At 48.0% G+C, this 24,123-nt stretch overlaps 1 protein-coding gene across 3 annotated transcripts in view; it reads right to left on the bottom strand.

Annotated features, from left to right (window-relative positions):
- The window catches only part of TCP11L1 (t-complex 11 like 1), a 227,405-nt gene that overhangs the window by 169,076 nt on the left and 34,206 nt on the right, over window positions 1-24,123 (bottom strand). Inside the window, exon 1 of one of the 3 annotated variants that reach the window (XM_073658117.1) lies at window positions 20,942-21,265. The exons of the other annotated variants lie outside the window; for them this stretch is intronic. Within the exon in view, the coding sequence (XP_073514218.1) occupies window positions 20,942-21,057 (116 nt within the window). The 5' untranslated portion in view covers window positions 21,058-21,265. Of the gene's footprint in view, window positions 1-20,941; window positions 21,266-24,123 lie in introns of those variants that run through there. 3 annotated transcript variants of the gene reach the window in all.

Raw genomic sequence — 24,123 nt, 5'->3', positions numbered from 1 at the left:
TGTGTTGTAGTGAATCCCAGAGGAGTTTGGTGGGGTTGAGGTCAGAGCTCTGTGCAGCTGGCCATGTTCTTCCACACCAAACTCCCCCAACCATGCCTTTATGGACCTTGCTGTGTGCACTGGGCACAATCATGGTGGAACAGAAATCAGCCTTTCCAAACTGTTTTCACATAACTGGAAGCTGCAATAGTCCAAAATGTCTTACTGTGCGATCCACTAAGATTTCCCTTCAATGGAACTAAGGGCAAAGGCCGACCTCTGAAAAATGACCAAATATCATTATCCCTCCACCACCAAAATTTACAATTGGCACAATACAGTCAGGTAAGTAAAGATCTTCTGGCATTCACCAAACCCAGACCCCGTCCGCCAGACAGCAGACAGTGAAGCATGATCCGTCACTACACAGAACACATTTGTACTGCTCCAGTATCTGCATACATTACACCGCTCCATCCGATGCCTGCTATTTTACTTGGTGATGAGCGGCAAGCATGCGGCTGCTCCCATGCTATAAGGCTCCAGCCACAGTGTTTTCGTGCTGATGTTAATGCCACAGGTTTGGAACACTAAAGCTATAGGGTCAGCAGATGCCGGCCATTTTTATGCACTAACTGCCTCCGCACTTGGTGACCCCGCTCTCCAACTCTGCATGGTCACCACTTCGTGGCCGAATTGCTGCAGTTCCTAAACACTTCCACTTTTTAATAATACTGCTGATGGCTGACAGTGGAATATTTTGGAGTGAAGAAATTTCACAAGCTGATTTGTTGTAGCAGTAATATCACATTACAGGACGGCACCGGATAAGTGAGCTCCTTATAACTAACCTTTCTTTCACAAATGTTAAATGCGGACTACATTGCGATGCGCTGGATTTTATCCACTGGTGGCAATAGAACTGAAGGAAAAACCTCACTACAATTATTAGTCGTGTCACAATAATCCTGCTGTAGTTGCTTTTGTCTCAATTTTCAATCAAGCTTTCCTTCTCATGCTTTCAGAAATAATCAATCATCGCTGCTTTACAACATGTCTGTTCAACCACTTTGCTCTGTCTCCCCAGCACACCCACATTACCTACTGTGGCATACAATATTGGCATGGTTCCATGTGGTGCCCACTTAGCGGCAGAGACATGGCTGGAATGTGACCACGCTAACATGCAAGTCAGCATGGTTTTCATGATAATAATCACTAGGTTTTGCAGAATCTGTGCTGCATGGGGCCATACCTTCCACACAGCTCCCCCTCTCCTCTCTAATAAGCGGTTTGGTATCACACCTTCCACACAGCTCCCCCTCTCCTCTCTAATAAGCGGTTTGGTATCACACCTTCCACACAGCTCCCCCTCTCCTCTCTAATAAGCGGTTTGGTATCACACCTTCCACACAGCTCCCCCTCTCCTCTCTAATAAGCGGTTTGGTATCACACCTTCCACACAGCTCCCCCTCTCCTCTCTAATAAGCGGTTTGGTATCACACCTTCCACACAGCTCCCCCTCTCCTCTCTAATAAGCGGTTTGGTATCACACCTTCCACACAGCTCCCCCTCTCCTCTCTAATAAGCGGTTTGGTATCACACCTACACACAGCGATGCAGCATCTCAGCCTCCTCAGGGGATCCGACATCTTCCCGCACACAGAGTTGGGGAAAGGTCCTTTTATACAGATTTTATTCAATAACAAGTGGAACTTGATGATATAGCAATTTGATCGCAATCGTTGCCAGTGTGTGATCATCATATTATATAATTATATGTTAACATACAGATTATTACTAGCAGCACATCCCCATTTGTAGTCTGATCAGTGGACACATTTACTCAGCTCAAAAGTCAGGTATGGGTGAAAAAGAGCCTAAATGTTTAGTGGCATGGGGTCCATTGGACCCCAAGCAAGTTTGTTTTCGTCACACAGGTTCCAACTCAGTAAGTAAGATCTGATTGAGCCAAAGAAATGTTCGAATAGATCGGCAAACTGATGTAGCAGACAACACCCTAGATATAGCTAATTATGTGTTTACACATAATAGGAAGATATCTATATCTATCTATAACCAGTAGGCCAAAATTAATTCTGCTCAATATTAATATTAACATATTAATTATATACTGAGCAAAAATGTAAACACAACTCTTATTTTTGCTCCCATTTTTTATGAGCTGAACTTAAAGATTTAAGACTTTTTCTCAGTACACAAAAGGCCTTTTGTAACGGGTCTGGGAGGCGGAACCTCTGGGCTACTATACAAGGGAGCGGTCCTTGTAAGGGAGCGGGTGGCGACCAGGCAGGCAGTCACAGCAGGTGACCAGGACAGTCTCTGGGTGTACGGGCAGGAGGTCACGGCAAGTGATCAGGGCAGTCTCTGGAAGAACGGGCTGGAGGTCACGGCAAGTGACCGGGACAGTCTCTGGAAGAACGGGCTGGAGGTCACGGCAAGTGACCGGGGCAGTCTCTAGGTAAAGGGTAGGTACGACCTGTGATGGCTGAACCTCCAGGTAGGCTAGCAAGGCAGATGGAGGATGTGTGCTCCCAGGTGAGCAAGCGAGAGTCTGGAATAGCTGGTGGTCACAGCACGTGACAGCGGAGCCTCCGGGCAGGCAAGCAGGCAGGTAGCGGAGAAGCGCTCCCAGGTGAGCGGGCAAGAGTCTGGAATAGCTGGTGGTCACAGCACGTGACAGCGGAGCCTCCGGGCAGGCAAGCAGGCAGGTAGCGGAGAAGCGCTCCCAGGTGAGCGGGCAAGAGTCTGGAATAGCTGGTGGTCACAGCACGTGACAGCGGAGCCTCCGGGCAGGCAAGCAGGCAGGTAGCGGAGAAGCGCTCCCAGGTGAGCGGGCAAGCTGGTCCATAGACAGACTGACCGGAGTTGTAAGGCAGACCGTCGGACCTCAGGCAAGCAGGCAGGTAGCTGATGTGCGCTCCCAGGTGAGCGGGCAAGTTGGTCCTTAGACAGACTGACCGGAGTTGTAAGGCAGACCGTCGGACCTCAGGCAGGCAGGCAGGTAAACAGGAAATCAGGCAGGATTAGGACAGCAAGCTGGCAGGAATCTGGCAGGTAACTGGCAACGGGACCTGAGGGCTGAAGCAGAGTAGAACGGTGCAACAACATTGCTCGGGCACCTCCATTTTGGAGGAGGTGCCTTATATATGGTAAAGTCCTCCGGCCATTGGCCGGGGACTCCTTAGGACGGCGCGCGCGGCCCCTTTAAGAGGGAGGGAGGGCGCGCGCGCGCGCCCTAAGCACAGTGGCCGGGAAGGAGCGCGCGCTGCCAGCAGAGCGGGAGAGGGACGCCGGGCAAGGAGCAGAGCGGTGAGGGGAACAGCGTCCCTGCCTAGCAGAGGGCAGGGACGCCGGCACTACAGTACCCCCCCTTTAGGCCCCCCCTTTTTTAGGCCAGATAGAAATTTAGCTAGGATGAGAGGGGCATGGATGTTCTCCCGGGGCTCCCACGTTCTCTCCTCAGGACCAAACCCCTTCCAATCTACCAGAAAAAAGGTCTTTCCTCTTACCCTTTTGGTGGCAAGAATGTTCTCTACCTCAAACTCGTCCTCAGCAGAAACCGGAGCAGGAGGCGTACCTGTAGACTTGGAAAAAGAGTTAAGCACCACGGGTTTGAGGAGAGATACATGGAAGGAGTTAGGGATCCGTAAGTTGGCCGGGAGTTTCAATTTATAGGCCACCGGGTTGATCTGACTGATGACCTCCAGAGGACCGATGAACCGAGGCCCTAACTTGTAAGAAGGTATCTTGAGTCGAACATATTTAGATGAGAGCCAGACTTTATCTCCTGGACGAAATTGTGGAGGATCCAGGCGTTTTTTGTCAGCGTGTCTTTTCATACGCTCGGATGACAGAAGGAGTGCGGACCGGGTACTCTCCCATATGGAGGAAAATTTGCTAACGAGAGATTCCGCAGCCGGGTTGTCCACAGAGGTGGAGACAGGAAAAGGAATCCGAGGATGCTGACCAAAGACTACAAAAAACGGGGATTTGGAGGAGGATTCGCTCTCGTGATTATTATAAGAGAACTCGGCCCATGGTAGGAGATCCACCCAGTCAGAATGGTGGGCATTAACGAAGTGCCGGAGGTAACTGGTCAGGTTCTGATTGATCCGCTCCACTTGACCATTGGACTGTGGGTGGTAAGCGGAAGAGAAGTCCAGGGTGACGTCTAGTAGTTTACAAGTGGCTCTCCAGAAACGTGAGGTGAACTGTACCCCACGATCCGACACGATGTGGAGGGGCAGGCCATGAAGACGGAAGATGTGGCGGATAAAGTCTTTAGCCAGCTCGGGTGCAGACGGAAGGCCTGGCAGGGGAATAAAGTGAGCCATCTTGGAAAAGCGGTCAGCGACCACCCAAATGACCGTACAACCGGCAGAGACGGGGAGATCAGTTATAAAGTCCATTGCTATATGCTGCCAGGGGGCAGCAGGTACAGGAAGCGGAAGGAGGCGTCCGGCTGGCAGATGTCTCGGGACTTTGTTGCGGGCGCAGGACACACAGGCAGAAACAAAGTCTATTATGTCCTTGTGCAGGGTAGGCCACCAATAGTGCCGGGCAATAAGCTGGGGGGCTTTTTCTGACCGGCGTGGCCAGCTAGTTTAGACGAATGGCCCCAGTGTAGGATCTTCTCCCGATCAGGTACTGAAACAAACGTCTTACCGGGAGGGAGACGTTTTAGACTCACGGGAGCCACCTGCATTACTCTGGCGGGATCGATGATATGTTTAGGTTTTTCCTCGAGATCGGACACCAGAAAGGATCGGGACAAGGCGTCTGCTTTGACGTTTTTGTCAGCCGGGCGAAAATGAAGAACAAAATCAAAGCGAGCAAAAAACAAGGACCACCGGGCTTGGCGCGGGTTAAGTCTCTGGGCATGCTGGAGGTAAGCCAAGTTCTTGTGGTCAGTGTAAATTATTACCGGATGAAGAGCCCCCTCGAGTAGGTAACGCCACTCCTCCAACGCCAGCTTGATGGCCAATAACTCTCGGTCTCCTATGGAATAGTTGCGCTCAGAAGAGGAGAAGAGTTTGGAGAAGAAGCCACAAGTTACCATTCTCCCGGAAGATGATTTTTGAGTAAGTACCGCTCCGGCTCCAGAGGAGGAGGCGTCAACTTCCAGGAAGAACTGCTTGTTGCCGTCCGGGCGATGCAGCACCGGGGCGGAAGAGAAGGCCTGTTTTAGGGAAAGAAAGGCCTCCTCTGCTTCGGGCGGCCACTCTTTGGGATTAGTACCCTTACGGGTGAGCGCGGAAATTGGGGCAGTTCGGGAAGAGAAGTGCGGGATGAAGAGGCGGTAATAGTTGGCGAAGCCCAGAAACCGTTGAATAGCCTTCAACCCCTCTGGTCGGGGCCATTTCTCGATGGCAGACAGTTTCTCAGGATCCATTTGTAGGCCGGTCTGAGAGATAATGTAGCCCAGAAACGGAAGCGAGGTCTGCTCAAAGAGGCACTTCTCATATTTAGCGTAGAGATGGTTCTGCCTGAGCCTGAGCAGGACCTGACGAACATCCCTCCGGTGAGTCTGGAGATCCGGAGAGAAGACCAAGATGTCGTCCAGGTACACCACTACGCAGGAGTAGAGAAGGTCCCGGAAGATGTCATTGACCAACTCTTGAAAGACGGCAGGAGCGTTACAGAGGCCAAAGGGCATTACCAGATATTCATAGTGGCCGTCCCGGGTGTTGAATGCCGTCTTCCATTCATCCCCCTGACGGATACAAACCAGGTTGTACGCCCCACGGAGGTCCAGTTTGGTGAAGATTCTAGCCCCCCTCAGACGATCAAATAACTCCGGAATGAGCGGAAGGGGGTACTTATTCTTCACCGTGATCTGGTTAAGGCCTCTATAGTCTATACAGGGATGGAGAGAGCCGTCCTTCTTTTTGACGAAAAAGAAGCCTGCTCCCGCCGGGGAGGTAGATTTCCGGATGAATCCCCTGGCCAGATTCTCCTCAATATATTCGGACATCGACCGGGTCTCAGCAGCGGATAATGGATAAATACGCCCACGGGGAGGAGAAGTACCAGGTAACAGGTCGATAGGACAGTCGTATGGTCTATGAGGGGGTAGTGTCTCTGCCTCCTTTTTATTAAAGACATCAGCATAAGACCAATAAGGAATCGGAAGTCCAGGTAGATTAGCTGGGGTAGGAGAAGGACGGACGGGATGAACGGGAACCAGACAGGTCTTATGGCAGCCCTGTCCCCAGCGAAGGACTTCTCCGGTCTGCCAGTCAAGAACGGGTGCATGTTTCTGGAGCCAAGGTAGGCCTAGCAAGAGGGCGTGAGAGAGTCCAGGCAGAACATGGAAGGAGATACTTTCAGAATGCAGCATTCCCACCTGCAGAGTAATGGATTCGGTGATGAGTTGGATGGGGCGTGGTAAGAGCCCCCCATCCACGGCAGCAACAGACAAGGGTACAGCCAGAGGTTTGGTGGGGATGCGGTATTTCTCTACCAGGGACTGTGAAATAAGATTCCCGGCTGCTCCAGAGTCCAGTTGGGCTAGTTCGAAATAACGGTTCTCCCCGTAGACGATTGAAACTGACAACAGCAGGGATGGAGAGGATTTATTCTTGTCTAGGTGGACCTCTCTGAGCGAACCTAGACACAGGCGTTTCCCGACCTCTCCGGGCAGGCACGGATCCGGTGCTCCTTACTGCCACAATAGAAGCAGGTCCCCTCGGCACGGCGTAAGTCCTGACGGGTCTTGACCATCTTGGTCTGGTCGACCTGCATAGGCTCAGGAGGGTGTACCTGGTTAGAGACAGAAGGAGTGACGGGTTTCTGAAAAGTAGGAGCTAGACGTGGTAACCTCCTCTCACGGGTGACCTCTCTGGCACGCTCCTGGAACCGTAGGTCAATCCGGGTGGCAAGAGTTATTAAGTCAGCGAGAGTGGTAGGAATGTCCCGACCGGCAAGTTCATCTTTAATACGGCCGGACAGACCCTCCCAGAAGACGGAAACCAGAGCGTCGTTATCCCAGGCCAGCTCCGAGGCAAGGGTACGGAACCGTATGGCATATTGGCCCACGGTGAAACTTTCCTGACGGAGGCGTAGCAACGATGATGCGGATGAGGTCTTCCGTCCGGGTTCGTCGAAGACTTTCCGGAAAGCCGTGAGAAAAGCAGGCAAGTTGGACACCAGGGGGTCTCCTCTCTCCCATAGAGGATTTAGCCAGGCCAGGGCCTCCCCGGTGAGATGGGACATGATGAATGCAATTTTGGCTCGGTCGGAGTTAAACTGGTGGGACAATAGTTCAAAGTGCAGGGTGCACTGATTTATGAAGCCCCGAGCCTGGGCTGAGTCGCCTCCGAAGCGAGGAGGTGCAGAAAGCCGAGGTCCGGGGTAGGATATCATGGTGTTAGTGGACAGCGGAGCTGCCGGATTGCGAGACATGGCACTGGCGGAGGTTGTTGGTGGAGCAGTCAGAGTGTCCAGGCGAGTATTGACATTCCGCAGGTGACCCAGGATGTACTCCTGTTGGGACCTTTGACGGGACAGTTCATGACACAGGTCCGAGAGCGAGGGAGCTTGGGTGCCACCGGGTTCCATGGCCCGAGCAAACTGTAACGGGTCTGGGAGGCGGAACCTCTGGGCTACTATACAAGGGAGCGGTCCTTGTAAGGGAGCGGGTGGCGACCAGGCAGGCAGTCACAGCAGGTGACCGGGACAGTCTCTGGGTGTACGGGCAGGAGGTCACGACAAGTGATCAGGGCAGTCTCTGAAAGAACGGGCTGGAGGTCACGGCAAGTGACCGGGACAGTCTCTGGAAGAACGGGCTGGAGGTCACGGCAAGTGACCGGGGCAGTCTCTAGGTAAAGGGTAGGTACGACCTGTGATGGCTGAACCTCCAGGTAGGCTAGCAAGGCAGATGGAGGATGTGTGCTCCCAGGTGAGCAAGCGAGAGTCTGGAATAGCTGGTGGTCACAGCACGTGACAGCGGAGCCTCCGGGCAGGCAAGCAGGCAGGTAGCGGAGAAGCGCTCCCAGGTGAGCGGGCAAGAGTCTGGAATAGCTGGTGGTCACAGCACGTGACAGCGGAGCCTCCGGGCAGGCAAGCAGGCAGGTAGCGGAGAAGCGCTCCCAGGTGAGCGGGCAAGCTGGTCCATAGACAGACTGACCGGAGTTGTAAGGCAGACCGTCGGACCTCAGGCAAGCAGGCAGGTAGCTGATGTGCGCTCCCAGGTGAGCGGGCAAGTTGGTCCTTAGACAGACTGACCGGAGTTGTAAGGCAGACCGTCGGACCTCAGGCAGGCAGGCAGGTAAACAGGAAATCAGGCAGGATTAGGACAGCAAGCTGGCAGGAATCTGGCAGGTAACTGGCAACGGGACCTGAGGGCTGAAGCAGAGTAGAACGGTGCAACAACATTGCTCGGGCACCTCCATTTTGGAGGAGGTGCCTTATATATGGTAAAGTCCTCCGGCCATTGGCCGGGGACTCCTTAGGACGACGCGCGCGGCCCCTTTAAGAGGGAGGGAGGGCGCGCGCGCGCGCCCTAAGCACAGTGGCCGGGAAGGAGCGCGCGCTGCCAGCAGAGCGGGAGAGGGACGCCGGGCACGGAGCAGAGCGGTGAGGGGAACAGCGTCCCTGCCTAGCAGAGGGCAGGGACGCCGGCACTACACCTTTTCTCTCAAATATTGTTCACAATTTTGTCCAAATCTGTGTTAGTGGGCTCTTCTCCTTTGCCGAGATAATGCATCCACCACACAGGACTGGCATATCCAGATGCTGATTAGACAGCAGGATTATTGTACAGGTGTGCCTCAGGCTGGCTACAATAAAAGGGCGCTCTAAAATGTGCAGTTTTACAGTGTTGGAGGGGATTTACCGGACAAAGTTCAGAGCCCTCCAACGTGGACTCCATGATAGCTACAGTGATTTGGTGGACAGGCTCAGAACCATCCTTCGGGGACCTGAAGAATGTGATGGTGAAGGACCAGTTTCTTCATATTTGCCCAGTGGTAGTGCGAGTTTGTGCTTGACCGGGAGCCAAAGGAAGCTGCCAAAGCAGTCCAGATCGCGGATGCCTATGAGGCCAACCGCACACCAGAGGTGCGGAAGTCAGCCGCCGCAATATGGAAAGGGGGTAAGTCTACAACCACCCCCAGTGTCCCAGCCAGCCGGCCCTCAGCATGTTCTGCCCCATCTTCCAGCACCTGGACTGCATTTGACTCCTGTAAGTGCTATACTTGTGACCAAAAGGGTCACATCAGCCTGGTCTGCCCAGAGAGGCAGAAGATGGACCCCACACCTGAGGCCCCGGGGCCTACTGCAGCCATTCTTCTTGTGGGTGGGGTGGTTGGCCGGGCCCAGGAGAACGTACAACCTGTTAAAGTGGGCAACACCATCACTGTCGGACTTAAGGACACTGGCGCAGAACGCACCCTGATCCGCCCTGAGTTTGTGTTGCCAGAGGAACTTATTCCTGGGAAGACCCTGACTGTCACCGGGTTTGGGGGTGTTCGCCGTCCCATACCGATGGCCCAAGTTTTCCTGGACTGGGGTGTGGGGAAGGGGTTAAGGGAAGTGGGATTGTCAGAGAATCTCCCCACTAATGTGCTATTGGGAACTGATCTGGGACGGTTGGATGCCTGATATATCAGATCTGGGAGTGTTGTCAGGGATGTGTCATATAATGCCACTGTCAAAAATGTAAAGGTGATGTCTAATAAAAGTGTGTGTTGTGGTAAAGGGGAACTCAGCCACCTCACCCCATGGGGTGATGCTGCTGAGGATCCCATAAAGCGAGCAAGTATAAGTGCTAGGGGCAAGGGGAGCAGGTGACATATGACAGACGTGACAGAGTCTGGAGACGCCATGGAGAGCGATCTCCTGCCTGCAACATCCTGCAGCATGACCGGTTTGGCAGTGGGTCAATAATGGTGTGGGGTGGCATTTCTTTGGAGGGCCGCACAGCCCTCCATGTGCTCGCCCGAGGTAGCCTGACTGCCATTAGGTACCGAGATGGGATCCTCGACACCTTGTGAGACCATATGCTGGTGTGGTTGGCCCTGGGTCCCTCCTAATGCAGGACAATGCCAGACCTCATGTGGCTGGAGTGTGTCAGCAGTTCCTGCAAGATGAAGGCACTGAAGCTATAGACTGGCCCGCCCGTTCCCCAGACCTGAATCCAATTGAGCACATCTGGGACATCATGTCTCGCTCCATCCACCAACACAGACTGTCCAGGAGTTGGCGGATGCTTTAGTCCAGGTCTGGGAGGAGATCCCACCGGAGACAATCTGCAACCTCATCAGGAGCATGCCCAGGCATTGTAGGGAGGTCATACAGGCACGTGGAGGCCACACACAATACTGAGCCTCATTTTGACTTGTTTTAAGGACATTACATCAAAGTTGGATCAGCCTGTAGTGTGTTTTTCCACTTTAATTTTGGGGGTGACTCCAAATCCAGGCCTCCATTGGTTAATAAATTTGATTTCCATTGATGATTTTTGTGTGATTTTGTTGTCAACACATTCAACTTTGTACAGAACAAAGTATTTAATGACAATATTTGATTCATTTAGATCTAGGATGTGTTATTTGAGTGTTCCCTTTATTTTTTTGAGCAGTGTATATTATATATACAGTACATATACACACATACACACACACTAATCATGACTCAGTGTTCACAAAGAATTTTGTGGAGACTTAAGGCTACGTCCTCACAATCAGGAAATAGCAGCATTTTGGAAACATCGTATTTTGGCTGCCTCCAAAACGCAGCGTTCTAATCACGCAGGTAAATCCACATGTGTTCATTGAACCATGCAGATTTACCGCATGTAATGAATGGTTATGGGTGAAACTACGCAGCGGAGACAAGAGCCTCCACTGCAGAAAATTAACATGCTGCGGCCCATAAACCCACGCTGTGGGTGAGTTTACGCAGCATTAAATAGAAGCACAGTGGGCATAGGATTTCTATTAATCCAATCCACTGTGCTTGTAAAGTAGAACGCTGCTATTCCTGATCGTGGGCACGTAGCCTTAGACCTTGATTAGTTTTCCTTTTTCTGAATAATTGAACTCTGTTCTTTTCAAGTGGGTTCCCTTCCCCCTCCATTACAGAGACACTTTTCTTGGCTATGAAGTTTGACACCACGAATAAACCAGCAAATAGTCTAGATTTACATTTGTATTATATGCCAGTGTATAATACACATTTATTACTAATATGAATTGTATGAGGATGAAACACCGGGTGCTAAACTGGAACATGAGGGCTAATAATCATCTATCCCGCTCTAGTTTTTATACTAGGTAAGGTAGCATAAGGCTGGATAGATCTATCTCACACACTTACAGTATATAGCAATGCACATCTCATAATTAGGATGCGCTTTAACGACACAGATTTTTTTACTTCTACACTGACAGTTTTGATATATGGAATTGTGTTCAAGACAACCTCAGGAATTATAGGCTATAACAAACTACTAAATGTTTTTCTATATATATATTTAACAATATACATGAGATGTATCATTATTGTATAATTATAAGGTTGTTGTAAGTGAGGCATTAGGGTAACATGATTAATCACTTTGGGAAGGTGCACTGATCATTAGGATTTATTTCTGAAAAGGACAGGCAGACATGTTAGCAATACGTGCGACTTTATACACTGCTCAAAAAAATAAAGGGAACTCTCAAATAACACATCCTAGATCTGAATGAATGAAATATTCTCATTGAAAACTTTGTTCTGTACAAAGCTGTATGTTCTGACAACAAAATCACACACAAATCATCAATGGAAATCAAATTTATTAACCAATGGAGGCCTGGATGTGGAGTCACCCCCAAAATTAAAGTGGAAAAACACACTACAGGCTGATCCAACTTTAATGTAATGTCCTTAGAACAAGTCAAAATAAGGCTCAGTATTGTGTGTGGCCTCCATGTGCCTGTATGATCTTCCTACAACGCCTGGGCATGCTCCTGATGAGGTTGCGGATGGTCTCCTGTAGGATCTCCTCCCAGACCCGGACTAAAGCATCCGCCAACTCCTGGACAGTCTGTGGTGCAATGTGACGATGGTGGATGGAGCGAGACATGATGTCCCAGCTGTGCTCAATAAGATTCAAGTCTGGGGAACTGGAGGGCCAGTCCATAGCTTCAATGCCTTCATCTTGCAGGAACTGCTGACACACTCCAGCCACATGCATTAGGAGGAACCCAGGGCCAACCACACCAGCATATGGTCTCACAAGGGGTCTGAGGATCTCACCTCGGTACCTAATGGCAGTCCGGCTACCTCTGTCGAGCACATGGAGGGCTGTGCGGCCCTCCAAAGAGATGCCACCCCACACCATTATTGACCCACTGTAAAACCGGTCATGCTGAAGGATGTTGCAGGCAGCAGATCGCTCTCCATGGTGTCTCCAGATTCTGTCACGTCTGTCACATGGGCTCAGTGTGAACCTTTCATCTGTGAAGAGCACAGGGCGCCAGTGGCGACTTTGCCAATCCTGGTGTTCTGTGGCAAATGCCAAGCGTCCTGCACGGTGTTGGGCTGTGAGCACAACCCCCATCTGTGGAAGTCGGGCCCTCATACCACCCTCATGGAGTCGGTTTCTAACAGTTTGTGCAGACACATGCACATTTGTGGCCTGCTGGAGGTCATTTTGCACGGCTCTGGCAGTGCTCCTCCTGTTCCTCCTTGCACAAAGGCGGAGGTAGCGGTCCTGCTGCTGGGTTGTTGCCCTCCTACGGCCTCCTCCACGTCTCCTGGTGTACTGGCCTGTCTCCTGGTAGCGCCTCCAGCCTCTGGACACTACACTGACAGACACAGCAAACCGTCTTGCCACAGCTCGCGTTGATGTGCCATCCTGGATGAGCTGCACTACCTGAGCAACTTCTGTAGGTTGTAGAGTCTGTCTCATGCTACCAAGAGTGTGAAAGCACAACCAACATTCAAAAGTGACCAAAACATCAGCCAGAAAGCATTGGTACTGAGATGTGGGCTGTGGTCACCACCTGCAGATCCATTCATTTGAGTGTGTCTTGATAGTTGGCAATAATTTCCATTTATTGTCTATTCCATTTTCACAACAGCGTGTCAATCAATGTTGCTTCCTAAGTGGTCAGTTTGATTTCACAGAAGTTTGATTTACTTGGAGTTATATTCGGTTGTTTAAGTGTTCCCTTTATTTTTTTGAGCAGTGTACTTCACCTGCACTATACAGTCATGGACAAAAGTTAAGACGGACGCAGATTTTGCCTTTCACAAAGTTCAGTGTTTTTTGATCCTTTAGTCAGATGTTTCTCTGGCTACTGAAGTGCAATGATTAGCATTTTATACATTTTTAGACTTTTAGTTAAAAATACATCAAGTTTATGCAAAGACTGTGTTGACCCTTATTTTTCAAAGATTTCTGCCCTTCACCCTGGCAGCTGGAGATATGCTTCTGGGCCAAATCATGACTGATGACAACCAATTCTTGCCTAGTCAGTACTTGGAGTTTATCACAATATCTGTGTTTTTGTTTGTCCATCCACTTTTTGTAGATTGACCCCAGGTTCTCAATGGGATTGAGAACTGGTGAGTTTCCTGATCATGGACCCAAAATGTCAATGTTTTGGTCACCGAGCCACATAGTTGTCACTTTTGCCTTGTGACATGGTCTCATCATACTGGAAAAAATAATGTTCATCACCAAATTGCTCCTGTATGATGTTTAGATTAGTGATGAGCGAGCATGCTCGCTACTGCTCGGTGCTCGTCCAAGCATCTCACTGCTTGAGATGCTCGGAGCTCGCCGAGTATTTCCGGGATTGCTCATCGGGAGCTTGGGTCCCCTCCCTGCATGTTTGGCGCTTTTTACAAAGCCAACGAACATGCAGGGATTGCCTGTCACTCACTGTAATGCCGCAGACATGCTGATTGTGGCGCTACAGTGATCGGCTGGCCGCACAGAGTCATCAGGTCTATATCAGACCTAGTGCCGCCGTGCTCGTCACAGTCACTCTGGAATCAGACAGTGTAGGGAGAGGTGCTGCTGAGTTAGGGAGAGATTTGCTTGTTTATTAGGTAGTGTAGGTAGAACAGAAGTATATTACACATATCCATCTCAACAAACAGTCCTTCTGAGGACTAATCCATCTGCAGAGATATCAGGCAGGCAGTGTATATAAGCAGGCAAGCAGTGTATATAGCAGACTGCAGTGCATATAGCACAAGAGGTGCTATTCCAGTTTTGTCTGCTGCTGCTGCTGTTAGACATTTCTAGACATAACCCCAGGTCTCAGGGACCAGGAATATATATTTTTTTTATAGATCTTAATCCTCATTATTTGCTTAAAAAGCAATCCGGAGAACACCGTTTTTCTGTGCCATTTGCTTGTGGGCACTGCAGAATACAGCCAGGTGCTTTCCATATTACAGCGCTAAAAATCCAGCTATTTAAAACTGTGGTTTGTCCGTCACACGGATCACATATAATTGAGCTGAAAATATTGCCATTTCTGGCCTCCAATTCAATTTTGTTTCAGTGTGTCAGTGAAGCTATTGACACCAGTTTGCTGTTCAAAATAGTTACCTACAGGCCAGCTATTTAAAACTGTGTTTTCTCCATCACAAGGATCACATAACTTCGCTTCAAATTCAGCCATTTGTAGTGAGCGTGGAAGATATTGTCCTATATTTAAAATGGGCAAGGTACATGGCAAGGTACGGGGAACTGGACATGATGGTGATGGTGCATGCAGAGGACAAGGCCGTGGGCAAGCTGAAATTGTGCCACAACAAACACCCACATCTTCTCGTTTGACCTTCCTGTCCAAATTAATAGAGGACCGCAGAACACCACTATTGAACACAGAGCATTGTGAAAAGGTTATTGGTTGGATTGCAGATAATGCTTCCAGTCACTTAGCCACCACCACCACCACATCTTCCACACAGTCAAGTTGCAGTAGCCGTGAGTCAGGACCGCATATTCCTCACCCTGAAACTCCTTCCTCCCACCATGCAGAGTGCCCAGAGACAACTGATCCCACACTTGGACACTCTGAAGAGCTGTTCACTTTTTCATTTATAGATTCGGGCCTCTCACCAGGTCCACTTGAAGCGGGGCAAGAGGAGATCACATGTAGTGATGCCCAAATATTTGAGCAGCCACAGTCACACGAAAGCAACGATGGGAAAGTGTCACAAGAGGTGGACGATGATGAGACAATTGCTAGAAAGTCAGGAGGAGGACTAGGGTGCGTAAGTGGAAGACGAGATGCTGGATGATATAGTAACTGACCCAATCTGGCAGGAAGACATGCAGAGCGAGGACAGCAGCACACATGGGGAGGGAGGGAGAGCACCCAAACAGGCAGGAATAAGCAGTGTGGTGGCCGCAGACAGAAAGCAGGCAACCGTTCCCCGTAACATCAACACGAAGGAAGTTGCTAGTACAACTGTTAGGTCTTCCCGAGTCTGGTTGTTTTTTAACGACTCTGCCGATAACCCCAAAAAGGCCATTTGCACCACCTGCCAGGCCAGATTCAGCAGGGGTGGCAAAACTACCAGCCTGACCACTACCAGCATGATCAGGCACATGGCAGCAAAGCACCCGACTTTGTGGGCCAAACCCCAGGGTCCAGGAACAGTGTCTGCGGGTGGCTCCACTGCTTCTTCCACTGCTGGACAGTGGATTGGCTTGCATGCACATGGTGCATGCGAAGATGCCTCCTGCCCTGCACCTGTCGTAGCACATTCTCAACTAGCAGCATCAGCAAGCACGTCCACGTCCTTGTCCCAGCACAGCTTGTCCCAGTGCAGCGTTCAGTTGTCCATACCCCAGTCCTTGGAACGCAATTGCAAATATGCAGCCAACGCCCCACAGGTCACACTACTAAATTCACACATTTCGCGACTGCTTGCGCTCGAAATGTTGCCTTTTAGGCTCGTGGAGATGGAAGCAATCCGCAACCTGATGGAGGCGGCTGTCCCTCGGTACTCGGTCCGCCACTATTTCTCCCGCTGTGCCGTCCCCGCATTACACAAGCACCTATCCCAAAACATTAGCCGTGCCCTCAACAACGCAGTTACCGGGAAAGTCCACCTAACCTGGGACACGTGGACAAGTGCTTGTGGGCAAGGACGGTACATCTTGCTGACGGCACACTGGGTTAACATAGTGGAAGCCGGGACCCAGTCGGACCTTGGGACGGAACACGTCCTCCCGACGCCAAGGATTGCGGGCCCCAGGTCGATCAGGATTGCCCCCACAGTCTACAGCTCCTGCACCTCATCCTCCTAAGCCTCCTCCTCCTCTTCAGCCTCCATCTCCGAAATGACCACACCAGTCACAAGCTGAAAGCACTGCAGCACTGCCTTGGCCAAGCGGCAACAGGCTGTGCTGAAGCTAATATGCTTAGGTGACAAACCGCACAATGCTGAAGAGTTGTGGACAGCTCTGAAAGAGCAGGCAGATCTGTGGCTCACACCGCTGAACCTACAGCCAGGCATGGTCGTGTGTGTGACAAGGGCCGGAACCTGGTGGTGGCTCTGTGGCGAGGCGAGCTCACACACTACCATACCAGGCCCATGTGCTTAACCTCGTGGTTCAAAGGTTTCTCAAATCCTACCCGGAGCTGCCGGATCTGCTTGTTAAAGTACGCCACCTGTGTGGCCATTTTAGAAAGTCACCTACAGCTTCCAACGCCCTTGCCATGTTTCAGCAGCGTTTGCAGCTTTCGGCTCACAGACTGCTGTGTGATGTTCCCACGCGTTGGAACTCTACACTGCAGATTTTGGGAAGGATTTGTGAGTAGAAGAGGGCAGTTGGTGACTACCAGAATTAACAAGGCCGTCGGTATTCAGTTCAGACTCCACACATAAGACCTCAGGAGTGGACATGGATGTCAGACATATGTACCATCCTCCAAAACTTTGAGGACTCCACCAAGATGGTGAGCGGCGATGACATCATAATTAGCGTCACCATCCCGATTCTCGGTCTTGTGAAATGCTTTCTGCTCAAAATCGAAGAGGATGCATTGCAAGGATAGGAGCAAGGAACCATACAGGGTGACTACACACAGCCCAGCCTCATCTCATACCAACGTGGATTGGGTGACAATGAGGAAGAGGAGAAAGAACAGGAGCTAGTTTCATGCACTACAGACGGTACTACCTGCACAACTGTCATACCGTCTCTTCAGCGTGGATGACCTGAGGACAGAGAGGAGAAGGAGGAGGAGAGCATGGTCACTCGTCCTCTTGGTGAGGACATGGAAGTTTTTGCTGTTAGCAGTTTGGCACGCATGGCTGAGTTTATGTTACACTGCCTTTCCTATGACCCTCGAGTTCTCAAAATTTTGGGTGACAGTCATTACTGGTTGGTGACCCACGCTACAAGGAGAACTTTATATCTCTTATTCCTGAGGCGGACAGGTCTACAAAAAGGGGGCAGTACCAGAAGGCCCTCGTTTTGGAACTATTAAAAAAATTCCCATCTGAAAACGCTGGCGGCAGGGGTCACAGTTCATTGGACAACCAAGGACTACAGGTGAGAGAGAGGCAGGGGAACAATCCAGCAGAGGCAGGGGAACACTGTCAAAGTTCTGGGAGAATTCTCTCAGCCCCTCCCATCGCACAGGCCCGGAGTCGCGGGGTACTCTCACAAGGAGTGCAAAGTTTGGGAAGATGCTGAGGGACTACCTTGCCGATCGTACCAACGTCCTCCATGATTCCTCTATAATTATTGGGTATCCAAGCTGGATAAGTGGAATGAACTGGCTCTACGTCTTGGAGGTCGTGGCCTGCTCTGCCGCTAGCGTTTTATCAGAGTGGGTTTTTAGAGACGCTGGTGGAATTATATCTGATAAGCGCATCCGCCTGTCAACTGAAAATGCTGACAGGCTGACTCTTATAAAAATGAACAAGGGCTGGATTGGGCCAGACTTCTCAACAGCACCAAATGATAGCAGCATAACAAACTCAAATCCAGTGTTTTTGGGAGGTGTATTCCCATGCACCTCTTCACACCCAGACATGGGTATACGCTTCCTGATTTTGGCTATTTGCTCTTGTCCTCCTCCGCATCCTCATCCTCCACCACCACATCACCAGGGTGACCGTGGTCCGTGATGCAACACCCACATAAATTATTTTGAAAAGGTGTTTATGATGCCCGTAAAAAAAATCTATATATATACAGTATGTTCATGTATACCCCCCAGGGGTAAAGGTTTGTCAGCCCATACACTTAGTGCATCGGCATTACAAGTATAGGAGACCGGCTCCTTTCTAATGGGAAATTTTTTTTTTTTTATGAGGCCCTCCTCTACATCTCTTCCAAGGGGCATTGGAGTAGGTAAAAATTTTTGGCAGCCCTTGCATTCACTGCATAGGCCAACACAATGGGAAACCCACTTCTTAATAATGGGAACATTGTTTTCAGGAGGCCCACCGCTAAGTCTCTTCAAAGAGGTATTGGGGTGCGCAATAACAGTATAGGAGACCCACTCTTTAGTAATGGTAACAACAAAGCATAGCCGGCTGATGGCTCTCTAAGAATAGTAAAGGGCGCCTGATGGCCCTATAAAAATAGGCTTTGTGACTTTCAGAGTCCCTCCTTCATAAATTAAACACGATGTGTCTGATGATGTCTCACCATATGGCCAGATAAGGTTGTAAAATGTTAAAGAGACATTTCCTTGTGAATGCATTTGTCACGGTTGAAAGCAATGCAAAAGTGCAAAAAAGCATCAAAAACGCTACGTGTGAACATAGCCCAAGGTGTGGAGGAGTATTTTTGGTTTTGATTATTTATGTTGCCTTATATACACGTCATTACCCTGAAAAGGATGTTCTTTAACATATTTCCCAGGAAAATCCATTTTGATTTCGTTTTTGCATGTTTTATTGTGAGTCTATGAAAGTGGCGTAATACCTCTGACAACGTTGTTGACAGCAGTGACCTGGGAGTCAGAAATGCTTTTAGGGGTCTTCCCCATGTTGTTCCCATGTCATCTGAGCAGTGTTCCCATCGATTTGGGCAATTTTTTAGGCCCTCTGCAGACCGCCGGCTGGAGCCGCCTGAAAAATGCTCGCGTTTCCCATAGACTTATATTGGGCTCGTTGCTCGCGTCGTGCACCCGAGTATTCCAATGTACTCGACCCGAGAAACGAGCACCCGAGCATTTCAGTGCTCTCCCATCACTAGTTTAGATCCAATCGACATCCAGTCCTCTTATCCACAATTGTGAGTGAGCCCATTCCCTGGGATGAATGATCTCAGTACGCTTTACTGCTGGCATGACACAGGACTCATGGTAGTTTTTACATTTTCTTCTCCAGAATCATTCAGTCCTTTGTACTCTAATCCCTGTACACTCAACAGACTGAGATTTGGCAGGAACTACAGAGGACTGGGGTAAAGTTCTTTTCTCTGATGAAGCTTCCTTCAGACTGCCTGCGACATCTGGAAGAATGATTGCCTGGAGAAGAAAAGGTCAAGAATGTACAATGTTTGATTACAGATGGTTGGGCTTTCGTCTATTAGAATACCAGAGCGTATGGTATTTTGGCATGTATATATTTATTATCTTTGGCATGTATTAGCACTGTCTAATACATCTTATATCTGGGACATCATCTGTCAGCGTAGCATGTGTAGCACCTGTGCTGGTGATTTGACAAATTTACGACGGCTGGTAGAGATCCAATGTCATGTGTATATGCCCAGAGCTTTCCCACACATTCCATTTCCGGTCCTTAGCACATCCGCTCCCCCACCTTACCAAGAACGTGAATTCACATTACCTACAGCTTCTATTAAAAAAAAAAAATTAATAATATACATATATACACACATATATATATATATATATATATATATATATATATATATATATATATATATATATATATATATAGTGTAATATATATATATTACACATACACTATTGAACCGTTCTACACGAGGGTGGCAAGCATTTTTAATTTTAGTATTAGCTGAAAACAAAAACATCTCTGTAAAACCACTTTTCTTTTTTTTATAAACTGTGTGGTATTTCTTTACGTTGGGTTGTTAGTGCAGGAGTTTGTGGGTGGGTTTTATATATGTCTCTCTCTCTTCTGGCTCCCTCCCTTTTATTTTTTTGTTGCCCTTTCTAGGTCGGGTTTTGTCTATGTATTCCTCCCCTGGCTTTTTTCCTTCCCTTTATCTTTAATTATATTTTTCATTATTTATTACTTTTGAAGTTATCTTCTCCCTTTTTCCAGTAGCCTTATGGGCGGCATTTGCATAGTGCTCTGCTCACCGTGTATTAGAATTAAAATGGCGTCGGAGTATGGGCGTGTGCAGTGCTAATTTCTTAGTACAATACTTCAATAAAATGGCGACGGAGTCAGTGCGTGCGCGCATATATTGCGCTATCTGGTGCCTTTTTTTTTCTGTTAAAGACACTGTCTGCGAATGTGATCAGACTATATGAAGCCACGCCATAGCAAACCTCTTAGTGGGTCCCTAGCCTGAAATTGTGTGCCACCGCATGCAAACCACCATAGCAGCAACAATGCACCAGCAGGGTGGGCGGCCCAGTGCCTCCTAGCACCCATGCTGCAAGTCCAGCATGGCCTTGAGAAAGCATGAAGTCGGTACATGAAACGCACGTTGGGGATCCGCACTATCTGCTCCCACAACCTCGGGGGAGGTCCCGCTCCAGCATATGGGTAAGGCATTTGTATAATTGGGCACTGTTGGTTGGGACTTCGGCATCATTACTGCATACTTCAATGTGTAATGACTTACTTTTTGTGCTTCTTCCCACCTACCAAAGATACCATTGTATATATTTGTTCATCCCCAGTCATACGGGCTCTTCTCCTCCGTGCTTGTCAGTTGCCATTTTTTTTTGTCTATTTGATTCCAATAGGTTTATGATCATGCTCTTTTTAATTATTAAATAAAATTTTATACCTTTTAGTAAATACTCCCTTTTCTCCTTTATTTAAATCTTTGCAAAATTGTTGTAATTCAGCCACACTGGAGAGTTTCCGAGCATGAAGAGCCTTTTTAAGGTCATGCCACAGCATTCAGTCAGGTGAAGGTCAGGACTTTGACTAGACCACTCCAATGTCTTAATTATGGTTTTTCTTAAGCGATTCAGAGATGTACTTGCTGGTGAGTTTTGGATCGTTGTCCTGCTGCATAACCCAAGCACGCTTCAGCTTGAGGTCACAAACAGATGGCCGGACATTCTCCCTCAGGATTTTTTGGTAGACATCAGAATTCATGGTTCCATTTACCACAGCAAGTCTTCCAGGTCCTGAAGCAGCAAAACAGCCCCAAATCACCACCACCACATTTTACTTCTAAATCTACAATGCACAAAGTGGAGTAAAGACTGCCAAAATGATTAAAAATTCAAATCTTTATTAATATCAGTAGAATAAAAGGAGATATCACACAAAAGACAACACCATACAGATCTGCTCCAATCTTAAAACATATACAACAGGGATAACTGTCACAACCTGTAAAAAAAATCTAAAAACATGCATAAAAGCATAAGTATATTACATAATTACACAGACATGTAAAACATACTAAATGGGAATGGACATTGTCCTATAGTAATTTGTATGAGACATGAAAGGATACTTAGTAAGTAGAAGAGTGGTAGTCCTACACTATAATAGTGCCGTTTTCACAAGCATGAGTACTCCTGCTAAATGCTGTAGAATCATTAGCAATTCTCCCGAAATGGGAGGAAACTTGAGTACAAGAAACACAGAGTAAATACCATGTTTGTTTAAGGATACAACAACCTGTATGGGCCCAGGAGAAACCCTGACGCACGTTTAGCCTAGTGCTTCTTCCAAGGGGGTATTGGAAGACAACTTTAATGAGTCATTGCTGCGTTCTTGAGGCAATTTTGGTCGGCCAGCCACTCCTGGGAAGGTACGCTGCTGTTCCATCTTTTCGCCATTTGAGGATAATGGCTCTCACTATGGTTCGCTGGAGTCCCAAAGCTTTAGAAATGGCTTTATAACCTTTTCCAGACTGACAGGTCTCAATTACTTTGTTTTTCATTTGTTCCTGAATTTCTTTGGATCACAGAATGAGGTCTAGCTTTTGAGGATCTTTTGGTCTACTTCACTTTGTCAGGCAGGTCCTATTTAAGTGATTTCTTGATTGAGGACAGGTGTGGCTAGGGAAATTAAACTCAGCTTCCCAAAGATGTGATAAACCACTGTTAACACAAATTAAGGGTGGGTGGAAAAATTACTTTATGACACAGGGCCTGTGGGTTTGGATTTCTTTTTCCTTTAACCACTTCGCACCAGAGCCTGTTTTTGCCTTCGTGACCGGGCCAATTTTTTCAATTCTGACCACTGTCACTTTATGAAGTAATTACTCTGGAACGCTTCAACGTATTCCTCTGATTCTGAGACTGTTTTTTCATGACATATTGTACTTCATGATAGTGGTAAAATTTCTTCGATATAACTTGCGATTATTTGTGAAAAAAAATCGGAAATTTGGTGAAAATTTTGAAAATTTTGCAATTTTCAAACTTTGAATTTTCATGCCCTTAAATCAGAGAGATATGTCACACAAAATAGTTCATAAATAACATTTTCCACATGTCTACTTTACATCAGCACAATTTTGGAACCAAAATTTTTTTTTGTTAAGGAGCTATAAGGGTTAAAATTTGTCCAGCGATTTCTCATTTTTCCAACAAAATTTACAAAAACATTTTTTTTTAGGGACCACATCATATTTGAAGTCACTTTGAGGGGTCTTTATGACAGAAAATACCCAAAAGTGACACCATTCTAAAAACTGCACCCCTCAAGGTGCTCAAAACCACATTCAAGAACTTTATTAACCCTTCAGGTGCTTCACAGGAATTTTTGGAATGTGGAAGAAAAAAATGAACATTTAAATTTTTTTCACAAAAATGTTACTTTAGACCCAATTTTTTTTTATTTTCACAGGGGTAACAGGAAAAAAATGGACCCCAAATTTTTTTGTGCAATTTCTCTTGAGCGTGCTGATACCCCATATGTGAGGGAAAACCACTGTTTGGGGGCACTGCAGGGTTCGGAAGGGAAGGAGCGCCATTAGACTTTTTGAATGTAAAATTTGTCTGAATAATTAGCAGACGCCATGTTGCGTTTGGAGAGCTCCTGATGTGCCTAAACAGTGGAAACCCCCCCCACAAGTGACACCATTTTGGAAACTAGACCCCTCAGGGAACTTATCTAGATGTGTGGTGAGCACCTTGAACCCCAAGGTGCTTCATAGAAGTTTATAATATTGAGCTGTAAAAATAAAATTTTCACATTTTTCCCACAAAACCGTTTTTCATCCCTAAATTTTGCATTATCATAAGGGTAATAGGATAAATTGCACCATGAAATTTGTTGTGCAATTTCTCCTGAACACGCCGATACCCCATATGTGGAGGCAAATTACTGTTTGGGCGCATGGCAGGGTTTGAAAGGGAAGGAGCGCCATTTGACTTTTTGAATGTAAAATTTGTTTGAATAATTAGCAGACGCCATGTCACATTTGGGGAGCCCCTAATGTGCCTAAACAGTGGAAACCCCCCACAAGTGCCACCATTTTGGAAACTAGACCCCTTAGGGAACTTATCTAGATGTGTGGTGAGCACCTTGCACCCCCAGCTGCTTCACAGAAGTTCATAATATTGAGCCGTAAAAATAAAATTTTCACATTTTTCCCACAAAAAATGTTCTTCATTTCCTAATTTTGTATTATCATAAGGGTAACAGGATAAATTGCACCATGAAATTTGTTGTACAATTTCTCCTGAGTACGCATATACCCCATATGTGGGGGAAAACCACTGCTTTGGTGTACGGCAGGGTTCGGAAGAGAAAGGAGCGCTATGTTGGCTGGGATAGGCAGCAGACACCATGTCACATTTGAAGAGTCGCTGACATGCCGAAACAGCAGAAACCCCCACAAGTGACCCCATTTTGTAAACTACACCTCTCAAGGAATTCATCTAGGAAGTAGTGAGTATTTTTTAATTTTTAAATTTATACCATTGGGCAGTGAAAAAAGCATAATTATATTTTTACCACAAAAAAATGTTTTACCCTCAGATTTTACATTTTCACACA

Source organism: Phyllobates terribilis, unplaced genomic scaffold (assembly GCF_046119375.1).
Source record: "Phyllobates terribilis strain yellow unplaced genomic scaffold, ASM4611937v1 Scaffold_13__5_contigs__length_258822181, whole genome shotgun sequence".
Lineage (NCBI taxonomy): Eukaryota > Metazoa > Chordata > Amphibia > Anura > Dendrobatidae > Phyllobates > Phyllobates terribilis.
The sequence above is the reverse complement of the archived record's forward strand: the minus strand, read 5'-3'. Positions and strand labels throughout refer to the sequence as shown.